This window comes from Macaca mulatta, chromosome 5, assembly GCF_049350105.2.
Source record: "Macaca mulatta isolate MMU2019108-1 chromosome 5, T2T-MMU8v2.0, whole genome shotgun sequence".
Taxonomy (NCBI): domain Eukaryota; kingdom Metazoa; phylum Chordata; class Mammalia; order Primates; family Cercopithecidae; genus Macaca; species Macaca mulatta.
Genome location: NC_133410.1, coordinates 972638 through 999669, shown reverse-complemented (window position 1 = coordinate 999669; position 27032 = coordinate 972638). Strand labels below are relative to the sequence as shown.

Genomic DNA, 27032 nt, shown 5'->3' with positions numbered 1-27032 from the left:
CAGTTTATGGCCAGATTTTGGGGGGCTTGTTCCCAACAATGTGGTCCTCACAGTAGCCCTGGAAAGTGGGTACTGTAATTACCCCCATCTTGCAGAAGAGAAAAGTGAGATTACTTTTCTCTTCTGCAAAAAGTGAGATTAGCAAGTGACTAATTTGTGGAGATTAGTCACTTGCCAGAGGTGGAGTTGTGAAGTGGGGGCTTGGAGCCCGAGGGAGGTGTCCTTAGGGCCCTGCCCGCCCCCCGCTGGTCTGCGCGTTGTGCCCTGCAGGAGATGTCTGAGCAGCTAAGGTAGCAGAGGCTGCTGGGGCGGAGTGTGACAGGCTGCGGCCGACCTAACCCTTGGCAGGAACAAGGCTGTGTTACTTCCGTGGTTTCTGTCTGTGACATACGGGGACATCACTGTCGGGGAGGACCCTCAGCTGAATTAGCCGTTCAGGGACATCACTGTCGGGGAGGACCCCCTGGGGTGAGTTAGCCGTTCAGGGAGGTCACTGTCGGGGAGGACCCCTCAGCTGAATTAGCCGTTCAGGGAGGTCACTGTCGGGGAGGACCCCCTCAGCTGAATTAGCCGTTCAGGGAGGTCACTGTCGGGGAGGACCCCTCAGCTGAATTAGCCGTTCAGGGAGGTCACTGTCGGGGAGGACCCCCTGGTAACTCAGTCACCCCCTGAGTTAGCCATTCAGGGAGGTCACTCTCGGGGGGGGTGGGTGGGGAGGAACCCCTGGGGTGAAATAGCTGTTCGGGGAGGACCCTGTCCGGGAGGACCCCCTGGGGTGAATTCGCCCTTTGGGGAGGTCACTGTGGGGAGAGGACCCCCTGGGATGAGTTAGCCGTTCAGGGAGGTCACTGTCGGGGAGGACCCCCTGGGATGAGTTAGCCGTTCAGGGAGGTCACTGTCGGGGAGGACCCCCTGGGATGAGTTAGCCGTTCAGGGAGGTCACTGTCGGGGAGGACCCCCTGGGATGAGTTAGCCGTTCAGGGAGGTCACTGTGGGGAGAGGACCCCCTGGGGTGAATTCGCCCTTTGGGGAGGTCACTGTCAGGGAGGACCCCCTGGGGTGAGTTAGCTGTTCAGGGAGGTCACTGTGGGAAAGGACCCCCTGGAGTGGGCTCACCACCGGGGGAGGTGATGGTTGGGCTGGGCCGCTCCCCATTCCTCCTGCTGCGCTCCGTGGACTCCTGGTGAGTCGCTCGTGGTTGTGTCTGCGTGGGCACGCATCCCTGTGTCCCAGTCCATCCATGCTCCTGTAACAATATCGTATGCTGGGGGCCTGTGAACCACAGACGTTGATTCCTCACGGCTCTGCAGGCTGGAAGTCCAGGCACAAGGCGCCGGCAGATCTGGTGTCTGGTGAGGGTCCAGCACCTTCTTGCTGTGTCCTCACAGGGCGAAAGCGGTGAGGGAGTGCTCTCTGGGGCTTCCTTTATTAGGGCAGTAATCCCAGTCCTGAGGGCTCCACCTTCATGGCCTAATCACCCCCAAGGAGGCCCCACCTCCTAACACCATCACTTTGGGTATTAGGATTTCACACAGGAATTTTGGAAGGGACACATTCACTCTGTAGTGTGGTGAATTATGTGTGTATTGAAAGTGTTGGTGTGTAGTATTTTGTTAGAAAAGTGTCTTTCTTAAAAGCAGCCAAGTTGATTAAAAAAGATACTCAGATCTGCCTGTAGTGGTCCTGTGCTGACCTCACTGTCCCCCGGCACTCTGCACTGTCCCCAGCGTGCCCCGTGCATCCTACACCCATCCTGGTGAGAGGCGTCCTCAGCCCCTTGCATGGACGCTGGTGGCTAACCCAGCTCTGCTCATGGGGCCTGCAAGCTGCTCGGGGGCAGCAGACTCTAGCGTCCCGAGTCCTTGGAGTGTCCCCTGGGTGTTGGTTTTATTTGGGAATTTTGATGGGATTAGAAAGTATCAAGCTTTGATTTGTGCCTTTCTGAGTAGTGAGTTTGATAACACTTGTTTGCTGCTCAACCTCCCCTTCTGGCTTTGCACATTCATATCCTGTGCCTGTTATTTTTTTATAACGCTTATTTGTTGCTCAACCTCCCCTTCTGGCTTTGCACATTCATATCCTGTGCCTGTTATTTTTTTATTTTTATTTTTTTTGAGATGGAGTCTTGCTCTGTTGCCCAGGCTGGAGTGCAGTGGTGTAATCTCAGCTCACAGCAACCTCCTCCTCCTAGGTTCAAGAGATTCTCGTGTCTTAACCTCCCAAGTAGCTGGGATTACAGGCACGTGCCACTACACCAGGCTAATTTTTGTTTTTTGTTTTTTGTTTTTGAGACGGAGTCTCGCTCTGTCGCCCAGGCTGGAGTGCAGTGGCGTGATCTCGGCTCACTGCAAGCTCCGCCTCCCGGGTTCACGCCATTCTCCTGCCTCAGCCTCCTGTAATTTTTGTATTTTTAATAGAGACAGGGTTTTGCCATATTGGCCAGGCTGGCCTCGAACTCCTGACTTCAGGTGATCTGCCTTCCTTGGCCCCCCAAAGTGCTGGGATTGCAGGCAGGAGCCGCTGCCCCCGGCCTGTTTTTCTTTTAGTTAAAGAAATTTAAATTATTATGGACATAACACTAAAATATGTTGAATTTAAGTGCTTTGACAAGTGCTTTTCCCTGCGTAGCTAAAACACCTGTTGCAATGGAGGACAGTCAAGTTACTCCAGAAACTTCTTGCGCCCCGTTCCAGTCATCCTTCCCTCACCTGGCCAGGTGAGCCCTTGCTCCTGGCTTCGGCTCACCATGACTGGTTTTGCTGTCATGACCATTGTGAATGTCAAATCCTACCCTGTGTGCTTTTCTGGCTGGCTGCTTTTCTTGACGTTCGTAGTTTTGAAGTTTCCTTGTGATGTTTGTATCAGAAATGTGTTCCGTTTATTGCTGAGTTGGATTCAGTTTGTGTGGATGTACCACAGCTTTTAAATCCACTCACTTGTTGATAGATGCTTGGGTTTCCATTTTGGGCTATTGTAATAGTCCGTTCTCACACTGCATAAAGAAATACCTGAGATTGGGTGATTTGTGAGGAAAAGAGGTGTAATTGGGTCACTGTTCCTCAGGCTGTACGGGAAGCATGGCTTGGGAGGCCTCAGGAGACTCTCAGTCCTGGTGGAAGGCAAAGGGGAGGCAGGGAAGAGAGTGAGGGGGAGGTGCCGCACTTTCAGGCAACCAGATCTCACAGGAGAGCACCCACTATCCTGAGAGCAGCCCCCGGGGTGGCGGGGGAACGCCACCCTCATGACCCAATCATATCTCACTATCCTGAGAGCAGCCCCCGCCCCAACTCCGTCCTCATGACCCAATCAGATCTCACTATCCCGAGGCAGCACCCCCCCCCAACTCTGTCCTCATGACCCAACCAGATCTCACTATCCTGAGAGCAGCCCCCCGGCGGGTGTGTGGGGAGGACTCCCTCCCCAGTGTCTAACCAGATCTCACAGGAGAGCACCCACTATCCTGAGAGCAGCCCCCAGGGTGGCGGGGGAACGCCACCCTCATGACCCAGTCAGATCTCACTATCCTGAGAGCAGCCCCCGCCCCAACTCCGTCCTCATGACCCAATCAGATCTCACTATCCCGAGGCAGCACCCCCCCCAACTCCGTCCTCTTGACCCAATCAGATCTCACTATCCTGAGAACAGCCCCCGCCCCAACTCTGTCCTCATGACCCAATCAGATCTCACTATCCTGAGAACAGCCCCCGCCCCAACTCCACCCTCATGACCCAACCAGATCTCACTATCCTGAGAGCAGCCCCCCCGCGGGTGTGTGGGGAGGACTCCCTCCCCAGTGTCTAACCGGATCTCACAGGAGAGCACCCACTATCCTGAGAGCAACCCCCGGGTGGAACTCCGTCCCCATGATCCAGTCACCTCCCACCAGGCCTCTCCTCCAACATTGGGGGTCGCAGGTGAACAGGAGATTTGCATGGGGACACAGATCCAAACTGTATCCACTGTTACGAATAAAGATCCAAATCGTATCTGCTGTTACGAATAAAGTCGCTGAGAACATTTTTTTCCAAGTCTTTTTGTGCACATGTGTTTTCCTTTGTCTTGGGTAAAAAATACCAAGGAGTAGGATTGCCGATTTAGAGATTGGATTTAGGTTGAACTTCACATGAAACAACCAAATCTCTTTCCACAGCAGCTGCACCATTTTGCATTTCCACCAGCCACACTGCAGAGTTCCTGGCGCTCCACTTCCTCACCAGTGTTTCTTGTGGTCTTTCAGTTTGATTGCATCCATTCTGGTGGGTGTGCAGTGGCATCGATCTCATTGTGATTTCATTGGATTTCCCTGATGATAATGATGTTCAGCAATGGTTTTTTTGTTTGTTTGTTTGTTTGTTTTGAGACAGAGTCGTGCCCAGGCTAGAGTGCAGTGGCACCATCTTGGCTCACTGCAAGCTCCACTTCCCAGGTTCAAGCAATTCTCCTGCCTCAGCCTCCCAAGTAGCTGGGATTACAGGCGTGCACCACCAGGCGTGTATTTTGTGTATTGTAGTAGAGATGGGGTTTCACTGTGTTGGTCAGGCTGGTCTCAAACTCCTGCCTTGGCCTCCCAGAATGCTGGGATTACTGACATGAGCCACCGCGCCTGACCTTTTTGTCCATTTTTTATTGGGCAGGAGTTGGGAGAGTCTCTGCTTATTTTGGATACAGGTCTTATGTTTACATATTTGTATAATTTATGTGAGAAAGAGAAGGCAAGCCTTAGCTGTGGTCACTCTGCTGTCTCAGGCCAGGCTGCCTCAGGGAACCTGGGCCTTGAGATCTGGCCTGGCCTGAGCATTTGATGTCTTTGTGCCTCCACTCCCCACCCCTGCACTCCCTGCGCTTGAGATGAGGTCTTGCTCTGTTGCCCAGGCTGGAGTGCAGTGGCACAGTCATGGCTCACTGCAGTCTTGAACTCCTGGGCTCAAGCAGTCCTCCCATCTCAGCCTCCCAGGTAGCTGGGACCACCGGCACTGACCACCACGCCTGGCTAATTTCTAATTTATTTCTGGTAGAGATGGAGTCTTGTTAGGCTTCCTGTAGGCTGTTCTCAGAACTCCTGGGCTCAAGTGATTCTCCCACCTCAGCCTCCCAAAGTGCTGGGATTGCAGGTGTGAGCCACTGTGCCTGGCCTGTGCCTGTTTCTTAATTGGCAAACTGTGTGCAGTAAAAGGTGTACGACAGGGTCTTGGAGGTGCCTGGCATGCCCTTCTTTAATGTTTTATACATTACTGTTATTTTAAAATAAACTGTATTGTTTTGAGTTCATTGTCAGTTCCCACGCAGCTGTGAGAAAAGATGGAGATCTTTTATATTTCAGACCCTTGCCCAGTTTCCCCATTGGTGACGGTCGGGATGCCGACCCTGGTGCAGGTGAAGCTGTGGAAGGCCCCGTCCCCGCAGGGAGCCCTCGTGCCACCTCTCACAGCCTCGCCATTTCCTTAGCCCCTGGAAACCTCTAGTGTTTGCTCTGTGTGTGATTTTGTCATCCGAAGGATGCTGTGTAAGGGGAAGTGCGGAATTCTTCAGGCGGTTGTGTGTGTCAGTAGCTCGTTTCCTGTGGCGAGACTCCTCTGTGTGAATGTGCGCGGCTTGCCCAGCCAGCCACCCGTGGAAGGACATCTGGCTGTTTCCGGTTTTGGCTATTACAAATAAAGCTGCCGTGACACTCGCATATGGGTTTTTGTGTGAATATACGTTTTCATTTCTGGGGTAAATGTCTAAGAGTGCAGTTGCTGGTTCACGTGTGGTAATTATGTGTTTAGTTTGTTAGAAAACTGCCAGATTGTTTCTTGAGTGGCCATACATTCCCACCAGCAATGTAGGAGCGTATCAGCCTGGTTAGACTTCCGTAACAAAATACTCCAGACTGAGTGGGGGAGCAGTAGAAATTCAGTCTCGCAGTTCTGGAGGCTCGAAGGCCAAGAGCAAGATGCTGTCAGTGCTGATTCCTGGAGAGGCCTCTCTTGCTGGTTTGCAGATGCCGCAATTTTTGTTGTTGTTGTTGTTGTTCTTTGAGATGGAGTCTCGCCCTGTCACCCAGGCTGGAGTGCAGTGGCGCGATCTCGGCTCACCGCAGCCTCCGCCTCCCGGGTTCAAGCAGTTCTCTGCCTCAGCCTCCCGAGCAGCTGGGATTGCAGGCGCCCGCCACCATGCTCTGCTGATTTTTGTGTTTTTAGTAGAGACAGGGTTTCACCATATTGCCCAGGCTGGTCTCAAACTCCTGACCTCAAGTGATCCGCCCGCCTCGGCCTCCGAAAGTGCTGGGATTACAGGCCTGAGCCACCGCGCACAGCCGGTGCTGCCTTTTTGCTGAGGGGATGCTGACATCTCTGGTGTCTTCATCTTACAAGGACAGCAGTCCTATTGGATTAGGGCCCCACTCATAGGACCTTATGTATCCTTAATGACTTCAGGCCCGTCTCCACATAGGGTCATCTGGGGCTTCCGCAGACGCACTTTGGGGGCACACAGTTCAGTCCGTAACAGTGAGTTTCTCTTTATACTCCCCAGCATTTGGCGGCGTCATTTTTATTGTGATCCTCATGATACATGTGTAGTGATACCTCCTTGTGGCTTTGATTTGCATTTTCCCAATAGCTTGGGAGTGCTTCTTTGCCATCTGCATATCTTCAGTGGTGAAATGTCGGTTCACGTCTTTTGCGCGCTTCCTAATTATGTTTTTTTGACCAAGTTTTGAGTGTTCTTTATTGTAGATACAAGTCCTTCGTAGACATGGGGTTTTCAAGTATCTTTTCCTAGTCTGCAGCTTGTCTCTTGATGCCCTAAACAGGGTCTTTTTGGACGCAAACTCAGACCAGTTAATTAAAAAACAAAACTGGGTCTTTTGCAGATCCAAAGTTTTTCATTGTGAAGTCTGATTTATTGTTTTTTCCTTTTATGAATCACGCCTTGTCACAGCTAAGGATTCTTAGCTCTTTATCTTAAAGATTTGTCTCCTTTGTTTTTCTGAAAGTTTTAAACCTTCACAGTTGTGCATTTATATCTGTGTTTATTTTGATGAATTACTGTGTGTGGCTGACATTTACATGGAGCTCATAGTCCGGCACCATTTGTGGATCTTCCATGGGGTTGCTTCTGTGCCTCTGTCAGAAATCATCTGGATGGGCCGGGCGCGGTGGCTCAGGCCTGTAATCCCAGCACTTCGGGAGGCCAAGGCACCTGAAGCCAAGAGTTCGAGACCAACCTGGGCAACACGGTGAAACCCCGTCTCTACTAAAAATACAAAAATAAGCTGGGCATAGTGACGCACGTCTGTAGTCCCAGCTACTGGGGAGGCTGAGGCAAGAGGATCGCTTGAGCCTGGGAGGCGGAGACTGCAGTCAACTGAGATTGTGCCAGTGCACTCCAGCCTGGGTGACAGAGCGAGACTCTGTCTCAAAAAAAAAAGAAAAGAAGAAATCGCCTGGATTGATTTGTGTGGCTGTTTCTGCAATTTTCTTTCCGTTCCAGTCATCTTTGTATCTGTCCCTCCGCCAATACCACACAGCCTTGATGAATTTAGCTGTATGGAAAGTACTGAGATCAAGTCCAGGTATTACTATCTTTAAAAATTATAAAATATTTTAAAATGCAGAAAAATAGAAAGAGTAACATATCAAACACCTGTGTCCTGCTATCCAGAATAAACGTTAACCTTTTAACAAAATAATATCTGGGACCGGGTGTGGTGGCTCAACCGTGTAATCCCAGTACTTTGGGAGGCCAAGGCAGGCAGATCACGAGGTCAGGAGATGGAGACCATCCTGGCCAACACGGTGAAACCCCATCTCTACTAAAAAAAAAACTAGCCGGGCGAGGTGGTGGGTACCTGTAGTCCCAGCTACTCGGGAGTCTGAGGCAGGAGAATGGCGTGAACCCGGGAGGCGGAGCTTGCAGTGAGCCAAGATCGCGCCACTGCACTCCAGCCTGGGCGACTGAGCGAGACTTCATCTCAAAACACAAAAAACAAAAACAACAACAGGCCGGGCGCAGTGGCTCACACCTATAATCCCAGTACTTTGGGCGGCCGAGGCAGGTGGGTCATTTGAGGTCAGGAGATCAAGACCAGCCTGACCAACATGGAGAAACCCTGTCTCTACTAAAAATACAAAAAATTAGCCAGGTGTGCTGGTGGGCACCTATAATCTCAGCTACTTGGGAGGCTGAGGCAGGAGAATCACTTGAACTTGGGAGGCAGACGTTGCAGTGAGCTGAGACCACACCACTGCACTCCAGCCTGGGTGGCAGAGCAAGACTCCGTCTCAAAAAAAAAAAAGACAAAAAACCAACAACAAAAAAGCACAGCATCACTGATGTTACTTTTAACATCTCTAACGCAGTATCACTCATAGTGCAGGGAAAGCGTAAGGAAGATGAGCAGGAAGGACGTGCTTCATGTGGTGGATTGGAACCAAGCAGCGGGTGTGGCTGGAGAGGAGGAGGCTGGCGAGGCACCCAGAAGACCTGTGGCCCTGCTGAGGTCATGCGGCGCTGAGGCCTCCTTCTGTCCTCCTTCTGCCCTGCTAAGGCCGTGCGGTGCTGAGGCCTCCTTCTGCCCTGCTAAGGCCGTGCGGTGCTGAGGCCTCCTTCTGCCCTGCTGAGGTCGTGCGGCGCTGAGGCCTCCTTCTGTCCTCCTTCTGTCCTGCTGAGGTCGTGCGGCGCTGAGGCCTCCTTCTGTCCTCCTTCTGTCCTGCTGAGGTCCTGCGGCGCTGAGGCCTCCTTCTGTCCTCCTTCTGTCCTGCTGAGGTCGTGCGGCGCTGAGGCCTCCTTCTGTCCTCCTTCTGTCCTGCTGAGGTCCTGCGGCGCTGAGGCCTCCTTCTGTCCTCCTTCTGTCCTGCTGAGGTCCTGCGGTGCTGAGGCCTCCTTCTGCCCTGCTGAGGTCGTGCGGCGCTGAGGCCTCCTTCTGTCCTCCTTCTGTCCTGCTGAGGTCGTGCGGCGCTGAGGCCTCCTTCTGTCCTCCTTCTGTCCTGCTGAGGTCGTGCGGCGCTGAGGCCTCCTTCTGTCCTCCTTCTGTCCTGCTGAGGTCCTGCGGCGCTGAGGCCTCCTTCTGTCCTCCTTCTGTCCTGCTGAGGTCGTGCGGCGCTGAGGCCTCCTTCTGTCCTCCTTCTGTCCTGCTGAGGTCCTGCGGCGCTGAGGCCTCCTTCTGTCCTCCTTCTGTCCTGCTGAGGTCCTGCGGTGCTGAGGCCTCCTTCTGTCCTGCTGAGGTCCTGCGGCGCTGAGGCCTCCTTCTGCCCTGCTGAGGTCGTGCGGCGCTGAGGCCTCCTTCTGTCCTCCTCCTGTCCTGCTGAGGTCCTGCGGTGCTGAGGCCTCCTTCTGTCCTGCTGAGGTCCTGCGGCGCTGAGGCCTCCTTCTGTCCTCCTTCTGTCCTGCTGAGGTCCTGCGGTGCTGAGGCCTCCTTCTGTCCTGCTGAGGTCGTGCGGCGCTGAGGCCTCCTTCTGTCCTCCTTCTGTCCTGCTGAGGCCGTGCGGCGCTGAGGCCTCCTTCTGTCCTCCTTCTGTCCTGCTGAGGTCCTGCGGCGCTGAGGCCTCCTTCTGTCCTCCTTCTGTCCTGCTGAGGTCCTGCGGCGCTGAGGCCTCCTTCTGTCCTCCTTCTGTCCTGCTGAGGCCGTGCGGCGCTGAGGCCTCCTTCTGTCCTCCTTCTGTCCTGCTGAGGTCGTGCGGCGCTGAGGCCTCCTTCTGTCCTCCTTCTGTCCTGCTGAGGCCGTGCGGCGCTGAGGCCTCCTTCTGTCCTGCTAAGGCCGTGCGGTGCTGAGGCCTCCTTCTGCCCTGCTGAGGTCGTGCGGTGCTGAGGCCTCCTTCTGTCCTCCTTCTGCCCTGCTAAGGCCGTGCGGTGCTGAGGCCTTTCGAGCCTTCTGCCTTTCCAGTCATGGCATCTGAAAATGAGGGGAGTTTTAGTTCCTCCTTTTTTTCATGTTTAATCTATTTTTTAATTGACAGACAAAATTGATGTCTTTGTCATGTACACGACGATGTTTTGAAGTATATCTGCGTCGTGGAATGACCACATCTAGCTAGTTAACACGTGTACTGCGTCATAGTCATCAGTTTGGGGGCATTTTTCAACAACGTAATCTCTCGTTACTAACTGTCTAGTTACCTTGTCGTACGGTGGTCTCTTGAGCTTACTCTTTCCAGCTAACTGAAGTGTTGTGTCTTTTGTTAGTTTTTCCTTTTTGATCTTTATGCCTTTTATTAATTTTTCTAGTTTTCTTGCATTAACTAGGATTTCCAGTAAATTGTTGTCTGCCGGTGCTGAGAGCAGACATCTTGCCTTGTTCCTGGTCTTAGCAAGAAAGCGCGATTAAGTCTTATGTTAGATGTCAGTTTTTTGTAGTTGTCATTTCTAAATTTTGTTGGTGATCCAGTGTTCCCCATTCTGCTAATGTCGTTTACTACAGTGATTGATTTTTTTAATGTTACACCAACCTTGCATTCCTGGGATGAATCCCACCTGGTCATGACGTATTATCCTTATGATGTTTTGCCGGAATCAACTTGCTAGTATTTTCTTGAGGATTTTTTGTGTCTGTGCTCATGAGTGATCTCTTTCCTTAATTTGGTCTTTATACCCTCTTTGGTTAGTGTTACGCCAACCTCAAGAAATGGGCTGGGAACTCTTCTCCTCTCTCTAATGAAAGACTGTTTATAAGCTTGTTGTGATTTCTTCCTTAAGTGTTTGATGTAATTTAGCAGTGGAGCCATCTGTTTTCTATTTTCTATTTCATGGATTTCCATTTACTTCCTTTCATCTGTGTTTTTCCTCACAGATTGATTTATTATTTAAATATTTTAACAGTTGCGTTGAGATAAAAATGAGATATACAGGCTGCATGTTTTGAATGTTTGGGCTTGTGTCATGCATGTTTGTGTGTGTCACACACTGTGTCTGCCGCGCTAATCAAGGCAGCGGGCATGCACGTCGGCGCCACGTCTCCCTCCTCCCTGTGGTGACCCTTCGCCCTGCTTTCCTGTTTCCATCCCAGGAAACCACTGATTGACTTTCTGTTACTATAGGTTTGTCTGCATTTTCTAGACTTTTCTGTACACAAAGCTGTAGGTATGTACTCTTTTTGGCCTGGCTTCTTTTACTCGGCATACTGCATTTTAGTGTGTCATTCACGTTGTTGCGTGTAACAGCAGTTTCATCCTTTTTATTGCCGGGTAGTGTTACAGCTGTGGATAATTTGTTCACTCACCTGTTGATGGACATTTGGGTTGTTCCCGTTTTTAGGCTGTTGCGCATGAAGTTGCTGGGTACAAGTCTTTGTACACACGCGTGCCCTCGTTTTTCTTGGGTAAATACACAACAGCGTAATGTCAGGGCTGGATTGTTGGTTTATGTTAACCTTTTTAAGAAATCACCAATGATCACGAGGTCAGGAGATCGAGACCATCCTGGCTAACACAGTGAAACCCCATCTCTACTAAAAAATATAAAACAAAATTAGCTGGACATGGTGGCCGGTGCCTGTAGTCCCAGCTACTTGGGAGGCAGAGGCAGGAGAATGGCGTGAACCCGGGAGGCAGAGCTTGCAGTGAGCCGAGATCGTGCCACTGCACTCCAGCCTGGGCGACAGAGTGAGACTCCGTCTCAAAAAAAAAAAAAAAAAAGAAATCGCCAAAATGTTTTCCAGAGTGATTGTACCATTTTTCATTTCCAAAAGCTGTGCGTAAGCATTCCAGTCGCTCCACATCCTCAGCAGCACTTGGTCTGGGCGGTTTTTAAATGTTGGATGTTCTGTTAGGTGTGGAGTCCTATCTTAGCGGCTTCAGTTTGCATGTCTCTCATGGGCAGTGGTGCGACACGTTGTGTGCTTGTCACAAGTATGTCTTTGGTGATGTGTCTATTCATATCTTTTGCACATTAAAAATTCTGTTGTTTTCTGGGCGTGGCGGCTCACACCTGTAGTCCCAGCACTTCGGGAGGCTTCAGCCCTGGAGTTTAAGACCCACCTGGGCAACTTGGCAAAACCTCATCTCTACAAAAAATAAAGCAATTAGCCGGGTGTGGTGACACATGCCTGTAGCCCAGCTTCTTGGGAGGCTGAGGTGGGAGGATCACTTGAGCCCAGAGGTCGAGGCAGTGGGTTGTGAGAGTTCCTCTGCAGTCCATCCCGGTGACAGAGTAGGACCCGTCTCAGAAGAAAAAAAATTGTTGTTGTTACTTGGATTTTTAAAATATTTTCTCGATAGAAGTCCTTTATTAGGTATATGATTTGCAAAACCTAGTAGTAATTTATCTTTTCATTCTCTGACCAGTGTATTTCAGAAAGCAGAAATTCCTAAAGTCCATTTGTGATTATTTTTCTTTTATGGGTCATGCTTTTGTGCTCTATCTAAAAAAATCTCTGCCTAACCGCGGGCATGTGAAAGCGCAGGTGGTTTTTGTACGTTGCTCTTACATTGACAACCCGACAACCGTCCGGAATGCGTTTGTTAGTTACTGTAGCTTTTCTTTTGTAGATTTCACCAGATTTTCTACAGATAAAAATATTTTTACTTCTTTCTTTATCTGGATGCCTTTTATTTCTTTTTCTTGACTGATGGCACTGGCGAGAACTTCCTCACAGTGTCGACCCTCAGTGGTGAGAATGAGGATTCCTGCCTCCTTCCTGATTTTCGAGGGGAGGACCTGACTTTGCACCATCAAATGCAGCGTTCCTGTTCGTCTCTCAGGATGCCGTCTATCAGGCTGCGGAGGTTTCTTTCTGTTCCTCGTTTGCTGAGAGTTTCAAATTTCATGATGTGGTTTTTCCACTGCGGAAAGCTAAAAGAAAGCTAAGCAAATTAGACCCCAAAACAATAGAATTAAATTGATTTTCAAATGTTAAACCAAGTCTGCTCTTGATGTCTTATTGGGCTTCGTTCGCTGTTTTATGAAGAATTCCTGGGTCCACGTTTGTGAATGATGTTGGTGCGTATTCTCTTTTATATCTTTTCCTCTTTTGGGCGTCGGAGGAGGTCCCCTCTCTTGTTCTGGGTATTGGTGATCTGTCCTCTTTCTCTCTCTCTCTTTCTCTCTCTGGATCAGTCTGTCTAGAATTTATCAGTTTCCTTTGTCTTTAGAAACTGCTTGTGGTTTTGTTTTTCCCTTCTGTTGACTTCTGTTCTTAGGTTACTTGTTTCTGTCTCTGGAGTAGAGCAAGTGAAAGGCAGTGGTGTATGCACTAGGGCCGTGCACGCTGGGGCTGTGTGTGTGGGGCCATGCACGCTGGGGCCATGTACGCTGGAGTTGTGCGTGTGGGGCTTTGCACGCTGGGGCCATGCGTAGGGGGGCCGTGCACGCTGGGGCCGTGTGTGGGGGACCGTGCACGCTGGGGCCGTGTACTCTGGGGTTGTGTGTGTGGGTGTGTGCACGCTGGGGCCATGTACACTGGGGTTGTGCGTGTGGGGCCGTGCACACTGGGGCCGTGCGTGTGGGGCTTTGCACGCTGGGGCCATGTGTAGGGGGGCCGTGCACGCTGGGGCCGTGTGTGTGGGGCCGTGCACGCTGGGGCCATGTACGCTGGGGTTGTGTGTGTGGGGCCGTGCACGCTGGGGCCGTGTATGTGGGGCCGTGCATGCTGGGGCCGTGTCGGAGGGAGCTGTGCACGCTAGGGCCGTGCGTGTGGGGCCATGCACGCTGGGGCTGTGCATGCTGGGGTTGTGTGTGTGGGGCTGTGCACGCTAGGGCCGTGCGTGTGGGGCCGTGCATGCTGGGGCTGTGCATGCTGGGGTTGTGCGTGTGGGGCCGTGCACGCTGGAGCTGTGCATGCTGGGGTTGTGTGTGTGGGGCTGTGCACGCTGGGGCTGTACGTGTGGGGCTGTGCACGCTGGGGCCGTGTGTGGGGGGCCGTGTACGCTGGGGCCATGTACGTTGGGGCTGTGGGGGTGGGGGCGTGTACACTGGGGCCATGTGTGGGGGGCCGTGTACGCTGGGGCTGTCGGGGGGGCGTGTACGCTGGGGCCATGTGTGGGGGGCTGTGTACGCTGGGCCTGTTGTGGGGGGGGCCGTGTACACTGGGGTTGTGTGTGTGGGGCTGTGCATGCTGGGGCCGTGCACACTGGGGCTGTGTGTGTGGGGCTGTGCACATTGGGGCCGTGTTGGGGGGAGGCGTGTACGGTGGGGCCGTTATGTTTTGTAGAAAACTGCTGGCCACAGCCACAAGTCAATTTGTATTTTAGTTAGTGAAGGTATTTTTTAAGCCTAATATGTTAAATAAAATCATAGCGTTAAACTGACAAGTCTTTTTAATTTTCAGGAGGGTTTGCATTTGTGTATGAAGCTCAAGATGTGGGGAGTGGCAGAGAGTATGCATTAAAGGTAATGAACCATTTAACACCTTCTCTGGATGTTTGACGTATGTAAGGGAACTCTCTGGTGACAGTTTTCAGGGATGCGTCCCTGTTACTTACTTTGTTTCCTTTTACAGCCCGGACATACTTGTCCCTTTTACTTCTGCTGAAACTCAGCAGTCTTGGGTGCTGCAGGAGCCTTGGTCTCTGGCTTTGGGCTTCGCACTCCTGTGGGCCCTGCCTGCCGTGTGGAGGGGGCTGTGCTGGGGGTGACCTCACGGTGAGGTCTGGGCCTCCATGTGCCAAAATAAGGGCTCTATGAATACAAGGAGTTTAAAAGCTGCTTGTAAGAAATATGTGTTGACAGCATGTCTGTAAATAGGGGTCACTGTGGGAGGGTCTGTACCGTGTGGTTTTGTCCTGAGACGTAAGAAGGTCCCATGTGCTGTCACCATGCTGGGCACCAGCGTGGCCCCCCGCCTTTGAGAGTGGGCACAAGTGGGCCTGTTCTGGCAGTGTGCACGCATGCCGCCCCTATGTCTACAGAGCGTCTCCGCTCTGCCTTCTTGTCTGTCTCATTTTACTCTGGCCTGTTTGGAGGAAAGGCTCCCGTTTTTGCCTTTTCTTATGTCCTTGGATCACAAAGATCTTTCGAGGGTCTTGATCCCCTGTCATGTTTTTACTTGGGTCAAAGGTGGAAATGCATGAAACAGGGGGAGCTGTATTGGACGCATTGCATTGCTCTCTCGCCTGCTTATGTCTGAGATGACGCATCGGGTGAAGTGGGAAGGTAAACTTACTTTCATCTTTTGTGTGTGCTGTTTCCTGATACAGAGGCTATTATCCAATGAAGAGGAAAAGAACAGAGCCATCATTCAAGAAGTTTGCTTCATGGTATCCTTTTCCTGGAACCAGGAGCCAGCACGATGGCTTTGGCAGGCACAGGCCTGTGTCAAGCCGCGGCCGCCAGTGACCAAGAGGCTACTGTGTGACATTGTCTTTCATGTGTTAAAATCGGCTTTTTGCTTTTACCAAACTTATCTGTAGGCGACTTCTAGTAAGAAGCAGTTTTTTTCTGTTTCTTACTGCCAGGGTAGTAGTCAAAAGTTTCAGAAGTGTTGGGAATGGAGTTGTTCCTACCCAAGAGGTCTCCCTGCCCAGTGATGGGCCGGTCACCGCAGGGGAGGGGCCGGTCACCGCAGGGGAGGGGCCGGTGACTGCCCTCAGACTGCTTGTGTTTCCGCTCCTAGCTCTGTTCACTCAGAGAGCCCGCTGACTGCCTGAGTGCGGGTTCAGGTGGACACGGCCGCTCCGCAGCCTCCCTGCGCACAGCCCCTGAGGGCCCTGCCTCCTCCTGCTGGGCGCGGGATGGGCTTTGGTGTCGCTGTGGCCGGGTGTGTGTGGCCGGCGTCCCTGCCCTCTCCTGCGGCTTCTCCTGTCTCTGTCTGCCTTTCTTATGCTTGTGGTCATCCACCACTCTCTCCCTCATCTTCCGCTCTGACATCTAAAATTGTAAGGGGGTTCGAGTCAAGTATTCTGACTTCAGTGTCTTAATATTGTGTACATTTATTTTTAAGCACACGGAACTGTGTACATGGTTCTGCACATTCTCCTTTAACAAGACAACTGCAGAAAAAGCTTTCCGGCCACCCGAACATCGTCCAGTTTTGTTCTGCAGCATCCATAGGAAAAGAGGAGTCGGACACGGGGCAGGCTGAGTTCCTCCTGCTCACAGAGCTCTGTAAAGGTAACGTCCTGTGAAGGCTGCCTTGGTGCTTCTAACCCAGCGGAGGCCGGCCTGGTGCCTCCTGACCCGGCCACACGGCTGTGAGACATGCCCAGCACCTTCTCTCAAGCTGTGTTGGTCTTAGCAGGAAGCGCGGGCAGCTGTCTGACAGGAGTTCTGTGAGAGGCCCACGCGGACGCCCCGTGAGCTCCCACCATCTGGGTGGGCCCCCTGTGTTGTCTCCTCGCAGAGCTGCGGGCAGCCAGAGAGCCGGGCTCCCATCCTGCCCGTCTCCAGTGGCAGCACGGGGTGGAGCATGGTGGCCTTCCGTGAGCAGCGTTGAGCAGGGTGGAGGAGTGTCTGTCCTTCTCAGGGCTCTGGGTTCCCAGCGGGGTGGAGCGCAGTGGCCTTCCGTGAGTGGCGTTGAGCAGGGGTGGAGGAGTGCTGCTGTCTGTCCTCGTCAGGGGCTCTGGAGTCTTGGCGAGGAGAGGAGAGGCTGCAGAGGTGGACAACTCCAGGTCCCTCTGGGTGCCTGACCTCATGAGGGTTAAGCCCAGGAAGATGGCAGAACGACTTCGTGGTCCGTTGGGCAGGACAGGAAGAGGGGCCAGCGAACTGGGGTGGTGCTTTCGGAGAGTCCTAGGGGCCGAGTGGGCTGTGTGAGTGACTGCGGGGGATGTCGTGTTGGTGTCACTGGAGCCCACGCTGACTGGCCTGAGACCCGGCCTAGCCTTGCCGAGCTTCAGGCTGTGTCTGCAAAGGGGAATCAAGACCTGTGCCTGGGAGGGCGGCTCCACCCCCAGCCCCTGCCTCGTGCCGGTGCCCTCCAGAGCTCCTGGGCCAGGTGGCGAGGGGAAGTTGGGCACTCGGGGAGGCCTGAGAGCTGCGGCCTGGCCACTGAGGGGTAGTGACACCGGTGGCTCCCCTGCGTGTCACCCAGGCAGGGAGAGTGGGGACAGGAGAGGCTGGGAGCAGCAGGAGAGACGGGGCAGGGAACCCCACAGAGGGAAGCCTGTGGAGAGGGCACCTGTAGTCGCCTGAGAGCTGTCGTCCAAAGCCAGCCCCTGCCCAGCCGCCAGGAGGAGCTGTTCCTGCGTGCGGGCTGGCGCAGGCCTGAGGGGACAGGTTAGGGGCAGCAGGTTAGTGGAGGGGGCGGCAGGAGGGGCGTGTGTCCAGAAATGGAGGGCGAGCAGGGGTTTCTGAGCTGAGGGGGAACCCCCGCACTGAGCAGGGCCCTGAGCTTCGTGGAAGGGACCCTGTGCTTAGTGGAGTGGGGACTGCACTTAGTGGGGTGGGGGGACCTTTTGTGGGGAGCTTGCATTTAGTCAGGGGGCCCTGAGCTTAATGGAGGGGGGACTGCGCTTAGCGGGGTGGGGGACCCTTGCTTTGTGGGGGGCCTGCATTTAGTTGGGGGGCCCTGAGCTTGAGAGAGGACTGCGCGTAGCCGGAGGGGCTCTGTACTGCCGAGGGAAGGTGTCCCTGTGCTATGCTGGGGTAGCCCTGAGTGAGGGAGGGTGGACCGTGGGGTGTGAGCTGCTGCCCTGCCCTGAGTGAGGGAGGGTGGACTGTGGGGTGTGAGCTGCTGCCCTGCGCTGAGTGAGGGAGGGTGGACCGTGGGGTGTGAGCTGCTGCCCTGCGCTGAGTGAGGGAGGGTGGACTGTGGGGTGTGAGCTGCTTGGACGTATTGACTGCACCTGTGAGTGCCCTGTCGGGCAGGGTCTCCTCTCTGCAGCTGTGCCTGGGCGGAGCTGGGTGAGACCTGACTGCCTGCGGGCCCCTGGCTCTGCCCATGCTCCTCTGCCTGGGGGCCCCACCTGGCCCTTCCTTGGTGCCACGCCTGGCAGCTGGCCCAGGCCCCTCTGCGGCCCTCCAGCGCCTGTTGCCAGGGTTGTCCTGATGTGGGTGGCGAATGGGTGCTTGTCGTGGCCGAGAAGTCTCGGGGGTGGGAGGCGGTCAGAGCCGCCTGAGGGCTGAGGAGATGCTGCCAGGTAGCCTCAGTTCCTCAGCTGACACTGTGGGGATGTGCCGCTCATGTTTCTCAACATTGTGTTCTGCAACGTCAAACCTGGGGAAAATTTGAAGGCAGCACAGGGGGCATCCACTGTCCACTTCCTGCTCGTGGGGTTCCCCAGACTTGAGCGTGTCCCACGGCGGCTTTCCCTCTCTCCTTTCTAACCATTTTAAAAAAAGTCCCAGACATCAAGACCAGAAAGTCTCATAACCCTATATAGCCTGAGAGAAATTCCATGACGGCCACCGCTGTTTGTGCGCCTGAGAAGATCCTCGCGATGTGGTAAGGCTGTGCTGTGTCATCTGTGCTGGGTCCTTCCTGTCCCTGCTTCCCCATCCCTGTCTCCCTGGTCCCTGACACGTCACTCCCAGCCCCTCCCGTGCGTACATGCAGTCCATGCTGGGCTGTGTCCCCCGCCCCTGACATGTCACTCCCAGCCCCTCCCGTGCGTACATGCAGTCCATGCTGGGCTGTGTCCCCCGCTCCTGACATGTCAATCCCAGCCCCTCCTGTGCGTACATGCAGTCCATGCTGGGCTGTGTCCCCCGTCCCTGACACGCCACTCCCAGCCCCTCCCGTGCGTCCTTGCAGTCCATGCTGGGCTGTGTCCCCCGTCCCTGACACGTCGCTCCCAGCCCGTCCCATGTGTGCATGCAGTCCGTGCTGGGCTGTGTCCCTCGCCCCTGACACGTCGCTCCCAGCCCCTCCCGTGCGTCCTTGCAGTCCGTGCTGGGCTGTGTCCCCCGCCCCTGACACGTCGCTCCCAGCCCCTCCCGTGCGTCCTTGCAGTCCATGCTGGGCTGTGTCCCCCGCCCCTGACACGTCACTCCCAGCCCCTCCCGTGCGTCCTTGCAGTCCGTGCTGGGCTGTGTCCCCCGTCCCTGACACATCGCTCCCAGCCCCTCCCGTGCGTCCTTGCAGTCCGTGCTGGGCTGTGTCCCCCGTCCCTGACACGCCGCTCCCAGCCCGTCCCGTGCGTCCTTGCAGTCCGTGCTGGGCTGTGTCCCCCGTCCCTGACACGCCGCTCCCAGCCCCTCCCGTGAGTCCATGCAGTCTGTGCTGGGCTGTCTCCCCCGTCCCTGACACGTCACTCCCAGTCCCTCCCGTGCGTACATGCAGTCCGTGCTGGGCTGTGTCCTCCGTCCCTGACACGCCACCCCCAGCCCTTCCTGTGCGTACACCAAGGCCTCGTCAAGGCTCCTGTGTGTGGTCGGTTGAGGTGTCTGTCTGTCAGTCTCTGTTGTCCATGGCACTTTTTTCTCTGGATGTCCCTGGGCTTGGACACCAGCTCCTGGGCTGTGCTTCCAGGGCCTCCCACAGAGCTGGGAGGTGCTGAAACCGGCGGGATGCAGATTCCTCCGGCGCACGCGTCACACCATAGGGCCTCCCGCTCGTGGTGTTACTCGTTGTCAGTTTTCATTATAAAAGAATATGTGCTCACTGACAAAATACAAATAACACAGAGTTAGGCCAGGCGTGGTGGCTCACGCCTGTAATCCCAGCACTTTGGGAGGCTGAGGTGGGTGGATCACTTGAGTCCAGGAGTTCGAGACCAGCCTGACCAGCATGGCGAAACCCTGTCTCTTTTGTATTGTAAAAATACAAAAATTAGCCGGGCATGGTAGCGGCTGCCTGTAATCCCAGCTACTCGGGAGGCTGAGGCAGGAGAGTGGCTTGAACCCGGGAGGCGGAGGTTGCAGTGAGCCAAGATCATGCCACTGCACTCCAGCCTGAGTGACAGAGCAAGACTCCATCTCAAAAAAAAGAAAAACCCAACAACAACCCAGAGTTGTATGGGTGCTTGTAAAACTGGGATTTTACTTTATATAATTTTCCTTTTTAAAAATTTACCGTTATCAGGCATGTTTTTTTTGGAGACAGGGTCTTGCTCTGTTGCCCAAGCTGGAGTGCAATGGTTCATAGCTCACTGTAGCTTCAAACTCCTGGGCTCAAGCGATCCTCCCGCCTTAGCCTCTGGAGTAGCTGGGACTATAGGCATGCACCACCATGCCCAGCTAATTTTAAAGAGTAAATTTTTCTTAGAGACAGAGTTTCACCATGTTGCCAGGCTGGTCTTGAACGCGTGAGCTCAAGCAATCTGCCCATCTTGACCTCCTGTAGCACTGGGATTACAGGTGTTGGCCACTGTGCCTGGCTAAGTTTTGTATTTTCGTAGAGATGGTGTCTCACTGTGTTGCCCAGGCTGGTCTTGAACTCCTGGGCTCAAGTGATCCTCCCGCTGAGGCCTCCTGAGGTGCTGAGATCACTGGCGAGAGCGCCCTGCTCAGGTGTCTTTCCACACAGCACGGTCGCTTCGTGCCATCCAGAAGGCTGCTTGGTTTTCCTGGTGTGGATGCATCACTGCGTCTTCTGTTCGAGGCCTGTGGGCTTCTTCCTGGGGCTGCAGCCTGCCTGCTGTGTGAGCCTTGCCCCACCCTCTGCCCAGCACACTTGGGGCAACTTGAATAAAGGCCAGATGGGGCTTCCTGTTGGTCTAGTGATGGATGTTTTGCTGTTTATGTCCCTTGCTCATCATTTGGGAGAGCAGAAAGCCTTTGCAAGGGGTAAATCTTGGCTCTAGACATCCCGGCTTTGGAAAGCTTGAGCAGGACATGTGTGAGAACTGAAGCTGCTTGGTATCCAGTGTGTTCCCAGGATAGTGTGCATAAGGGAGTGGCGGGGGTGGGGCCGGAGCCAGCGGCTCAGCGCTGCCTCTGTATGGGGTAGTGTGGGAAGGAGAGGGGTCGGGCCCAGCCCCTCGAGTCATAAATACATGAGGCAAACTTAACACCTGCGCACCCTGCCGGCACACTCCCAAGGACTGCCTGTCTGGAGCAGCGTGTGCGGCTGGAGAGCTGCAGGGCTCTGTGGATGGCACAGCTGTGCCAGGTGAGAGCCGCGGCATCGCTAAGAAGTGGGAGGAACGTGGGCTTCCCCGTGCAGCTGCAGGTACAGGGCTCGCTGGAGGCCTGGAGGTCGGACTCTGGGGATGTGCCCAGCCCCTCGCATGAGGCAGCCCCTCCAACGCCCTCTCTGGGAACAGCCACGTAGCCGTTCCCCACTCAGCCACATACAGAATTTTTAGTTTTGAACACCCCATTTATTCTCACTGAGAATGAGGCACTGAACAGGGAGGCCGGTTACCGCGGACACGGACTCGCCCATCCATGATGTCGGAGCCAGCGTAGAGGGCAACACACCCCGTTCTGACTCCCCGGCCTGGCCTCGCCTCTCCCGGGTCTGTTCCTCTCTTTCTAAGCATCCTGTTCCTCCTGTGAGTGCCCCTCATTTTTCCTGAGAGCCCCCCTGTTTCTCTGAGGGTCAGCACAAAGCTTTTGAGGGAGCTGTAGTGGGGGCTGGGAGGGCTTTCACCTGGGGTTGAGGGCCAGGGCTGGCAGAGCTGGGGGAGTGGGAGGGCCCCTCAGCTGGGTGCCTGGAGACTCCGCGGCAGGCGGGGGCAGTGCTGGGCTGTGCTGGGGGCACGCAGGCGGGTCCGGTGTGTGAGTTGATTCCAGCGTGGCCTAGCCTGAGCTGTGTCCCAGCCTGCTCTCATGCCATGCCTTCGTTATCAGTGGGATTGAGTTGGCTGCACGCTCTGCTGTGTGCAGGCACCAGGGGCTCAGCGACTCGCCAGACACAGCTGATCCATGCCTACGCCAGATCGCTGGGTGGCTCAAAGAGCCAGGGGGAGAATGAGTCCCAGGAGAAGGGTGCACGTTTCAGTGGTTTGGGCAGAGTTGGTTCCCTGGGAGGTGAACGTAAGGGGCCGTCTGGGAGGCATCCTGGCCGCAGAAGCAGCGTGCGAGGGGTCCTGAGGCCGGGAGGAAGGGAGGCCGGTGTGGCTGGGGACACAAGCTCTGGCAGCGTGGGGGAGACCCTGGGTGCGGGTTCCGTGGGTGGTGGTGCCGGCCTTGGCTCTGGGGCTGCTTGGGTGGTGGCCTTCGGGGCGTGGAGTGGGATGAGGAGAGGGTAGAGAGCAGAGGCAGGAGCTTGGGGCTGAAGAGATGGAGCACAGGATGCAGAGGTTCCAGGGTGATGCCACACGTGGGCTGTGGCGAACTGAGATGGGCAAGACCCAGGGTAAGATCAGGGGAGGAGCAGGATGGGTTGGGTCTGCGTGTCTGTGGGGGCCGCGTGGGGTGCTGGGGTGACTGGTAGTGTGAATGCGCTGGTCCCCAGCAGGTCCTCAGCCCTGCATGCATCCCGGCTCCTCACCCCTGGTTTCCTGGTTGGGCCAGGGCAGGGGTACCTGGAAGGTGCCAGCCACGGCAGGACAGGCTCCCTGGGGTGTGGGCCGCGTGCAGGCATTGAGACTGTGTGAATGTGAGAATGATCATTTGTCATCTGAGGACACTGAGTGTTCACTTAGAGGTTTGAGCACTTGTGTATTTGTACTCATCTCTCTCTGTGTCCATGTTAATGACACACCTGGCTCGGTTGCCAGGACGCAGATGTAGTTCTCATGTTAATGGCTCGCAGACTCGGCTGCCGGGACACCCATGTGGTTCTCACGTTCACGGCTCACAGGCTCAGCTGCTGGGACGCCAATGTGGTTGGTGCTTCGGTGGCGCTTGGGCGTCTTGTCCCCTGGGCTCTGCTCTGTGACTTGACTGTGGGGCTGCTCTGGGCCCACCCTGCCGCTGGGTGGTGGTCCCACACGGGGCTGTGGTGGGCATCCTCATACCCACAGCCCTTTCTGCAGCAGCTGAAGGAAAGGTGGGAGCGGCACTCAGGGTGAGCTCGACTGGAGCTGTGGCTAGAAAAGGCTATGTGGCCCAGTGTGGCACAGTCTGTAACGTGGCCCAGCATGGCACAGTCCGCAACGTGGCCTGGGCGGTGGCGGAGTCTGTAACGTGGCCTGGGGGGTGGCGGAGTCCGTAGCGTGGCCTGGCGTGGCAGAGTCCATAGCGTGGCCTGGGGCATGGCGGAGTCTGTAACATGGCCCAGCATGGTGGAGTCCATAGCGTGGCCTGGGGTGGCGGAGTCTGTAGCGTGGCCTGGGGCATGGCGGAGTCCGTAGCGTGGCCCAGCATGGCGGAGTCTGTAGCGTGGCCTGGGGCATGGTGGAGTCTGTAGTGTGGCCTGGCGTGGCAGAGTCCGTAGCGTGGCCTGGTGTGGCGGAGTCCATAGTGTGGCCTGGGGCCAGGGAGGCAGAGCACTGATAGCTCCACGGTGATGTTAACAGGAGAGGGTGGTGACTGCAAGTTGTCCAGGTTCTTGGCATTTTGAACAAATTGGACGAAACATCCAGCAAAACAAAGAATGAAGCAACAAAAGAACGTTAGCAGGGATTTATTGAAAACGAAAGTACACCCAACAGCATGGGGGTGGCCCGAGCAGCGGCTCAAGGGCCTGGATGCAGAATTTTCTCGGGTCCAAATACCCCCAGAGGTTTCCCACTGGCCACTTCGTGCTCACCTCATGTAAACGAAGTGGTAACCTGCCATCAGCTTGATGGTTACAGAAAGCAGCCAACCAGAAGGTCACACTCCTGTGCAAACATAATTGATTAGGAATCAGATTGGAGGCAAGGTTGAAGTTACAAAGTTGAAAACAAAGAGACCTGCAGTCAGGCAATTTCCCATCTGCCAGGCAGAAAAGGTCAAAGGGAGTCACCTCTGGTCCTTTTGTTACTCAGGCGTGGAAAGTTAGAGTTTTCCTTTCCATTTAGTTCTGGGAAGTCTAAGTGAAACAGCGTTAGGTTCCCTGCCTCCAGACCCTGTTCTCCTGCCTCCATGTGAGTTTCATTCTCTTTTAGGGCAGCTGGTGGAATTTTTGAAGAAAATGGAGTCTCGAGGTCCTCTGTCGTGCGACACGGTTCTGAAGATCTTCTACCAGACGTGCCGTGCCGTGCAGCACATGCACCGGCAGAAGCCGCCTATCATCCACAGGGACCTCAAGGTAGCGGCTCCCTCCACACGTGGCTCACAGCCTCTGGGGGGTTCCGCTTGGTTAGGATGCGAGGGTGAGAGCAGGTGAGGCTGCACCATCTCACCTAGAAGATGTGTGTGAGCCTCTCAACGGTGGAAGCGGATCTTCCAGAAACGTCGCCTTTCCAGCCCTGAAGAAAATTACCGTCTGTCTCACAGGCCTTTGCTGACAGAGGGGATGGCCCCACCTCTGTGCTGGGGGCCTTCACTCGCAGCCGGGGGTGCTCACAGCCTGGAGCTTCTGTCTGGAATTCCAGGTCCCCATGCTGGGCGCTTGCTCACTCCGTTCTCCGTGGGGAGCTGCGGACAACGGTGCTCGCCAGTGGTGTCAGTTCAGGCCCCACATTCCTGCTCACCCCACGCTCCTTCCTCAGCCCCCCAGTGGTGTCAGTTCAGGCCCCCCATTCCTGCTCACCCCACGCTCCTTCCTCAGTCCCCCAGTGGTGTCAGTTCAGGCCCCCCATTCCTGCTCACCCCACGCTCCTTCCTCAGCCCCCCAGTGGTGTCAGTTCAGGCCCCCCATTCCTGCTCACCCCACGCTCCTTCCTCAGCCCCCCAGTGGTGTCAGTTCAGGCCCCCCATTCCTGCTCACCCCACGCTCCTTCCTCAGCCCCCCAGTGGTGTCAGTTCAGGCCCCCCATTCCTGCTCACCCCACGCTCCTTCCTCAGCCCCCCAGTGGTGTCAGTTCAGGCCCCCCATTCCTGCTCACCCCACGCTCCTTCCTCAGCCCCCCAGTGGTGTCATTTCAGGCCCCCCATTCCTGCTCACCCCACGCTCCTTCCTCAGCCCCCCAGAGGTGTCAGTTCAGGCCCCCCATTCCTGCTCACCCCACGCTCCTTCCTCAGTCCCCCAGTGGTGTCAGTTCAGGCCCCCCATTCCTGCTCACCCCACGCTCCTTCCTCAGTCCCCCAGTGGTGTCAGTTCAGGCCCCCCATTCCTGCTCACCCCACACTCCTTCCTCAGTCCCCCAGAGGTGTTGGCCCAGGCCCCCAACTCCTGCTTACCCCGTGCCCCTTCCTCGGCCCCTGAGCGGTCCTGCACTCCGCAGTCCCTCCCTGGTTTGGCCTATTGGAGCCAGGAGGAAGCCCGGCGCTCCTCTGTTTGGCCCTGTCACAGGCGCTGGGATGGGGGTCTGGACCCCTTACCTGCTCAGCGTGAGGGGAGCTCTTAGCACTTCCTGACTGTCCCCCCACTGCACCTCCCATTCTGTTCATGGGCAGACTCCCCTACCCATCTCTGCTATCATCACAGGTTTCTCTGGGGCGTGGCATCCCGGGGTTGCTGTGATGCGGGCATGAGCCACCGGCTGCATGTAACAGGGCCGCCCTGGCTACCACACCACCACCACACTGGTGCTTCTGGGCTGGGGCTGGGCCCGCACTCTGCTCCTGCCCACCACACCGCCACACAGGTGCTTCTGGGCCGGGGCCGGGCCTGCGCTCCATGCTGCCGCTGGCACTGTGTGGTTTCCGTGTAACGTGGCTGCTTCCCACAGCTCCACAGAGGACACTCCCACCCTGTGGGCCGTCCGTGCCCTGAGCTGCCTGTGTTGATTTTGGCTGGCCTGCTGGGGGAGTATAGTCTGATGGGTTGTGATTTTGTGTTTTCCTGATATTAATGAAGTTGAATGTGTGTTATAGTCATTCAGGTCTTGTTCTTCAGTAAACTTCGTTTTGTTTTTGCCTTTTTAGAATTTTTCCCACTGGCTTGTGTGTTTGGTTCATTGGAGCAGCTTGTGTGTTCTCATAATCTGCTAAATGTTGCCTGTGTTGCCGGCGTCTTCTTGTTTGTGGCCCGGTTTTCACTCCCGCAGTGTTTTCTAAAAAACGCAGGACCTTGTGAGGCGTCTCCTGTATCCATGGAGCTTGTGCCCGGCCTGCCCGTGGTGGCTCCCGGCCTGCGCGTGGTGGCTCCCAGCCTGCGCGTGGTGGCTCCCGGCCTGCCCGTGGTGGCTCCCGGCCTGCCCGTGGTGGCTCCCGGCCTGCGCGTGGTGGCTCCCGGCCTGCCCGTGGTGGCTCCGTCTTCCTTGCTGAAGCAGTTGCTTTTGCTGAAGAGGTCTTTTGGGGTATTTTTTTTTTTTTTTTTTTTTTGAGTCAGAGTCTGGCTCTACAGCCCAGGCTGGAGTGCAGCGGCACTAACAGGGTTCACTGTTGCCTTGACCAGCTGGGCCCGGGTGATCTCCCACCTCAGCCTCCTGAGTAGCTGGGACCACAGGCGCACACCACGCCTGCCTAGTTTTTGTATTTTCAGTAAGGATGGGGTTTCGCCATGTTGCCCAAGCTGGTCTGGAACTCCTGAGCTCAAGTGATCCACCTGCCTCAGCCTCTGAAAGTGCTGGGATTCCAGGCGTGAGCCACCGTGCCCAGCCTGCTGAACAGTTTTAAAGCCTCATCACTCCCTGATGCTTTTGTCCATGTCTCTGGGGACGTGAGGACATTTCTGTTTTGTTTTCTTAGGCGGAGTCTTGTCTGTTGCCCAGGCCGGTGTGCAGTGGCGCGATCTCAGTTCACTGCAGCCTCTGCCTCCCGGGTTCCAGTGATTCTCCTGCCTCAGCCTCCTGGGTAGCTGGGATTACAGGCACCTGCCACCATGCCTGGCTAATTTTGTATTTTTAGTAAAGACAGGGTTTCACTGTGTTTCCCAGGCTGGTATTGAACTCCTGGCTTCAGATGATCCTCCTGTCTTGGCCTCCCGCAGTGCTGGGATTACAGGCGTGAGCTGCCACACCTGGCCAGGACATTTTCTATGTGGTTTCCACACCATTATCTGCAGTGAGGTGGGAGGAACAGAGCCTTGTTTCTTGCCCTCTTATTCTCAGCCCTGGTTTTCCCAAAGTGTGGCTTCTCTCAGACCTCCCTAATCTGGAGCGGCGCCTCTGGCCACGGCTTGTGGAGGACGCCCTGTGCTGACCTTGGCTCCCCACCGCTGCTCCGGCCAAGGGGATGAGGAGACCATTGAGGCCCCAGCCTCGTGGCGTCTCTTGTGGAGCATGGCGCTGTTTCAGGTCCTGCTCCCAGCACCCACCCCAGCTGCTCCTCCAGGGGCTAAAATCCACCTGGCATGTGTCTGGAGGTTTCGTCCACCTGGA

General features: G+C 55.3%; 3 protein-coding genes and 1 long non-coding RNA gene across 10 annotated transcripts in view; 3 read left to right on the top strand and 1 right to left on the bottom strand.

Annotated features, from left to right (window-relative positions):
* The window catches only part of TMEM175 (transmembrane protein 175), a 46150-nt gene extending 39763 nt beyond the window's left edge, over positions 1 to 6387 (bottom strand). The window contains exon 1 of the mRNA XM_078002817.1: positions 6378 to 6387. The gene's annotated coding sequence lies outside the window, so the exon portion shown is untranslated. The remainder of the gene's footprint in view (positions 1 to 6377) is intronic.
* The window catches only part of GAK (cyclin G associated kinase), an 86096-nt gene that overhangs the window by 5380 nt on the left and 53684 nt on the right, over positions 1 to 27032 (top strand). For 4 of the 6 annotated variants that reach the window (XR_013417613.1, XM_028848202.2, XM_078002763.1 and 1 more), the window contains exons 2-5: positions 14243 to 14304; positions 15111 to 15170; positions 15909 to 16023; positions 23772 to 23914. Coding sequence is in view for 5 of the 6 variants with exons in the window: in XM_028848202.2 (XP_028704035.2) it covers positions 14243 to 14304; positions 15111 to 15170; positions 15909 to 16023; positions 23772 to 23914 (380 nt within the window). In the remaining variant the exon portion in view is untranslated. The remainder of the gene's footprint in view (positions 1 to 14242; positions 14305 to 15110; positions 15171 to 15908; positions 16024 to 23771; positions 23915 to 27032) is intronic. The other 2 variants (XM_078002767.1, XM_078002764.1) reach the window with 1 other exon arrangement.
* On the top strand, positions 1626 to 11445 carry LOC144341058 (uncharacterized). 2 transcript variants are annotated; one of them, XR_013417642.1, is made up of 4 exons: positions 1626 to 4839; positions 7929 to 8052; positions 8171 to 8844; positions 9414 to 11445. It is a non-coding gene; the product is annotated as an uncharacterized LOC144341058 (long non-coding RNA). The 2 variants fall into 2 exon arrangements; XR_013417641.1 differs by having other exon boundaries at positions 7929 to 8844.
* LOC144341022 (uncharacterized) lies at positions 23971 to 25632 on the top strand. The gene is made up of 3 exons (XM_078002749.1): positions 23971 to 23978; positions 24081 to 24563; positions 24680 to 25632. The coding sequence occupies exons 1-3, from the start codon at positions 23971 to 23973 to the stop codon at positions 25113 to 25115; spliced, it is 927 nt and encodes a 308-aa protein (XP_077858875.1). The 3' UTR covers positions 25116 to 25632.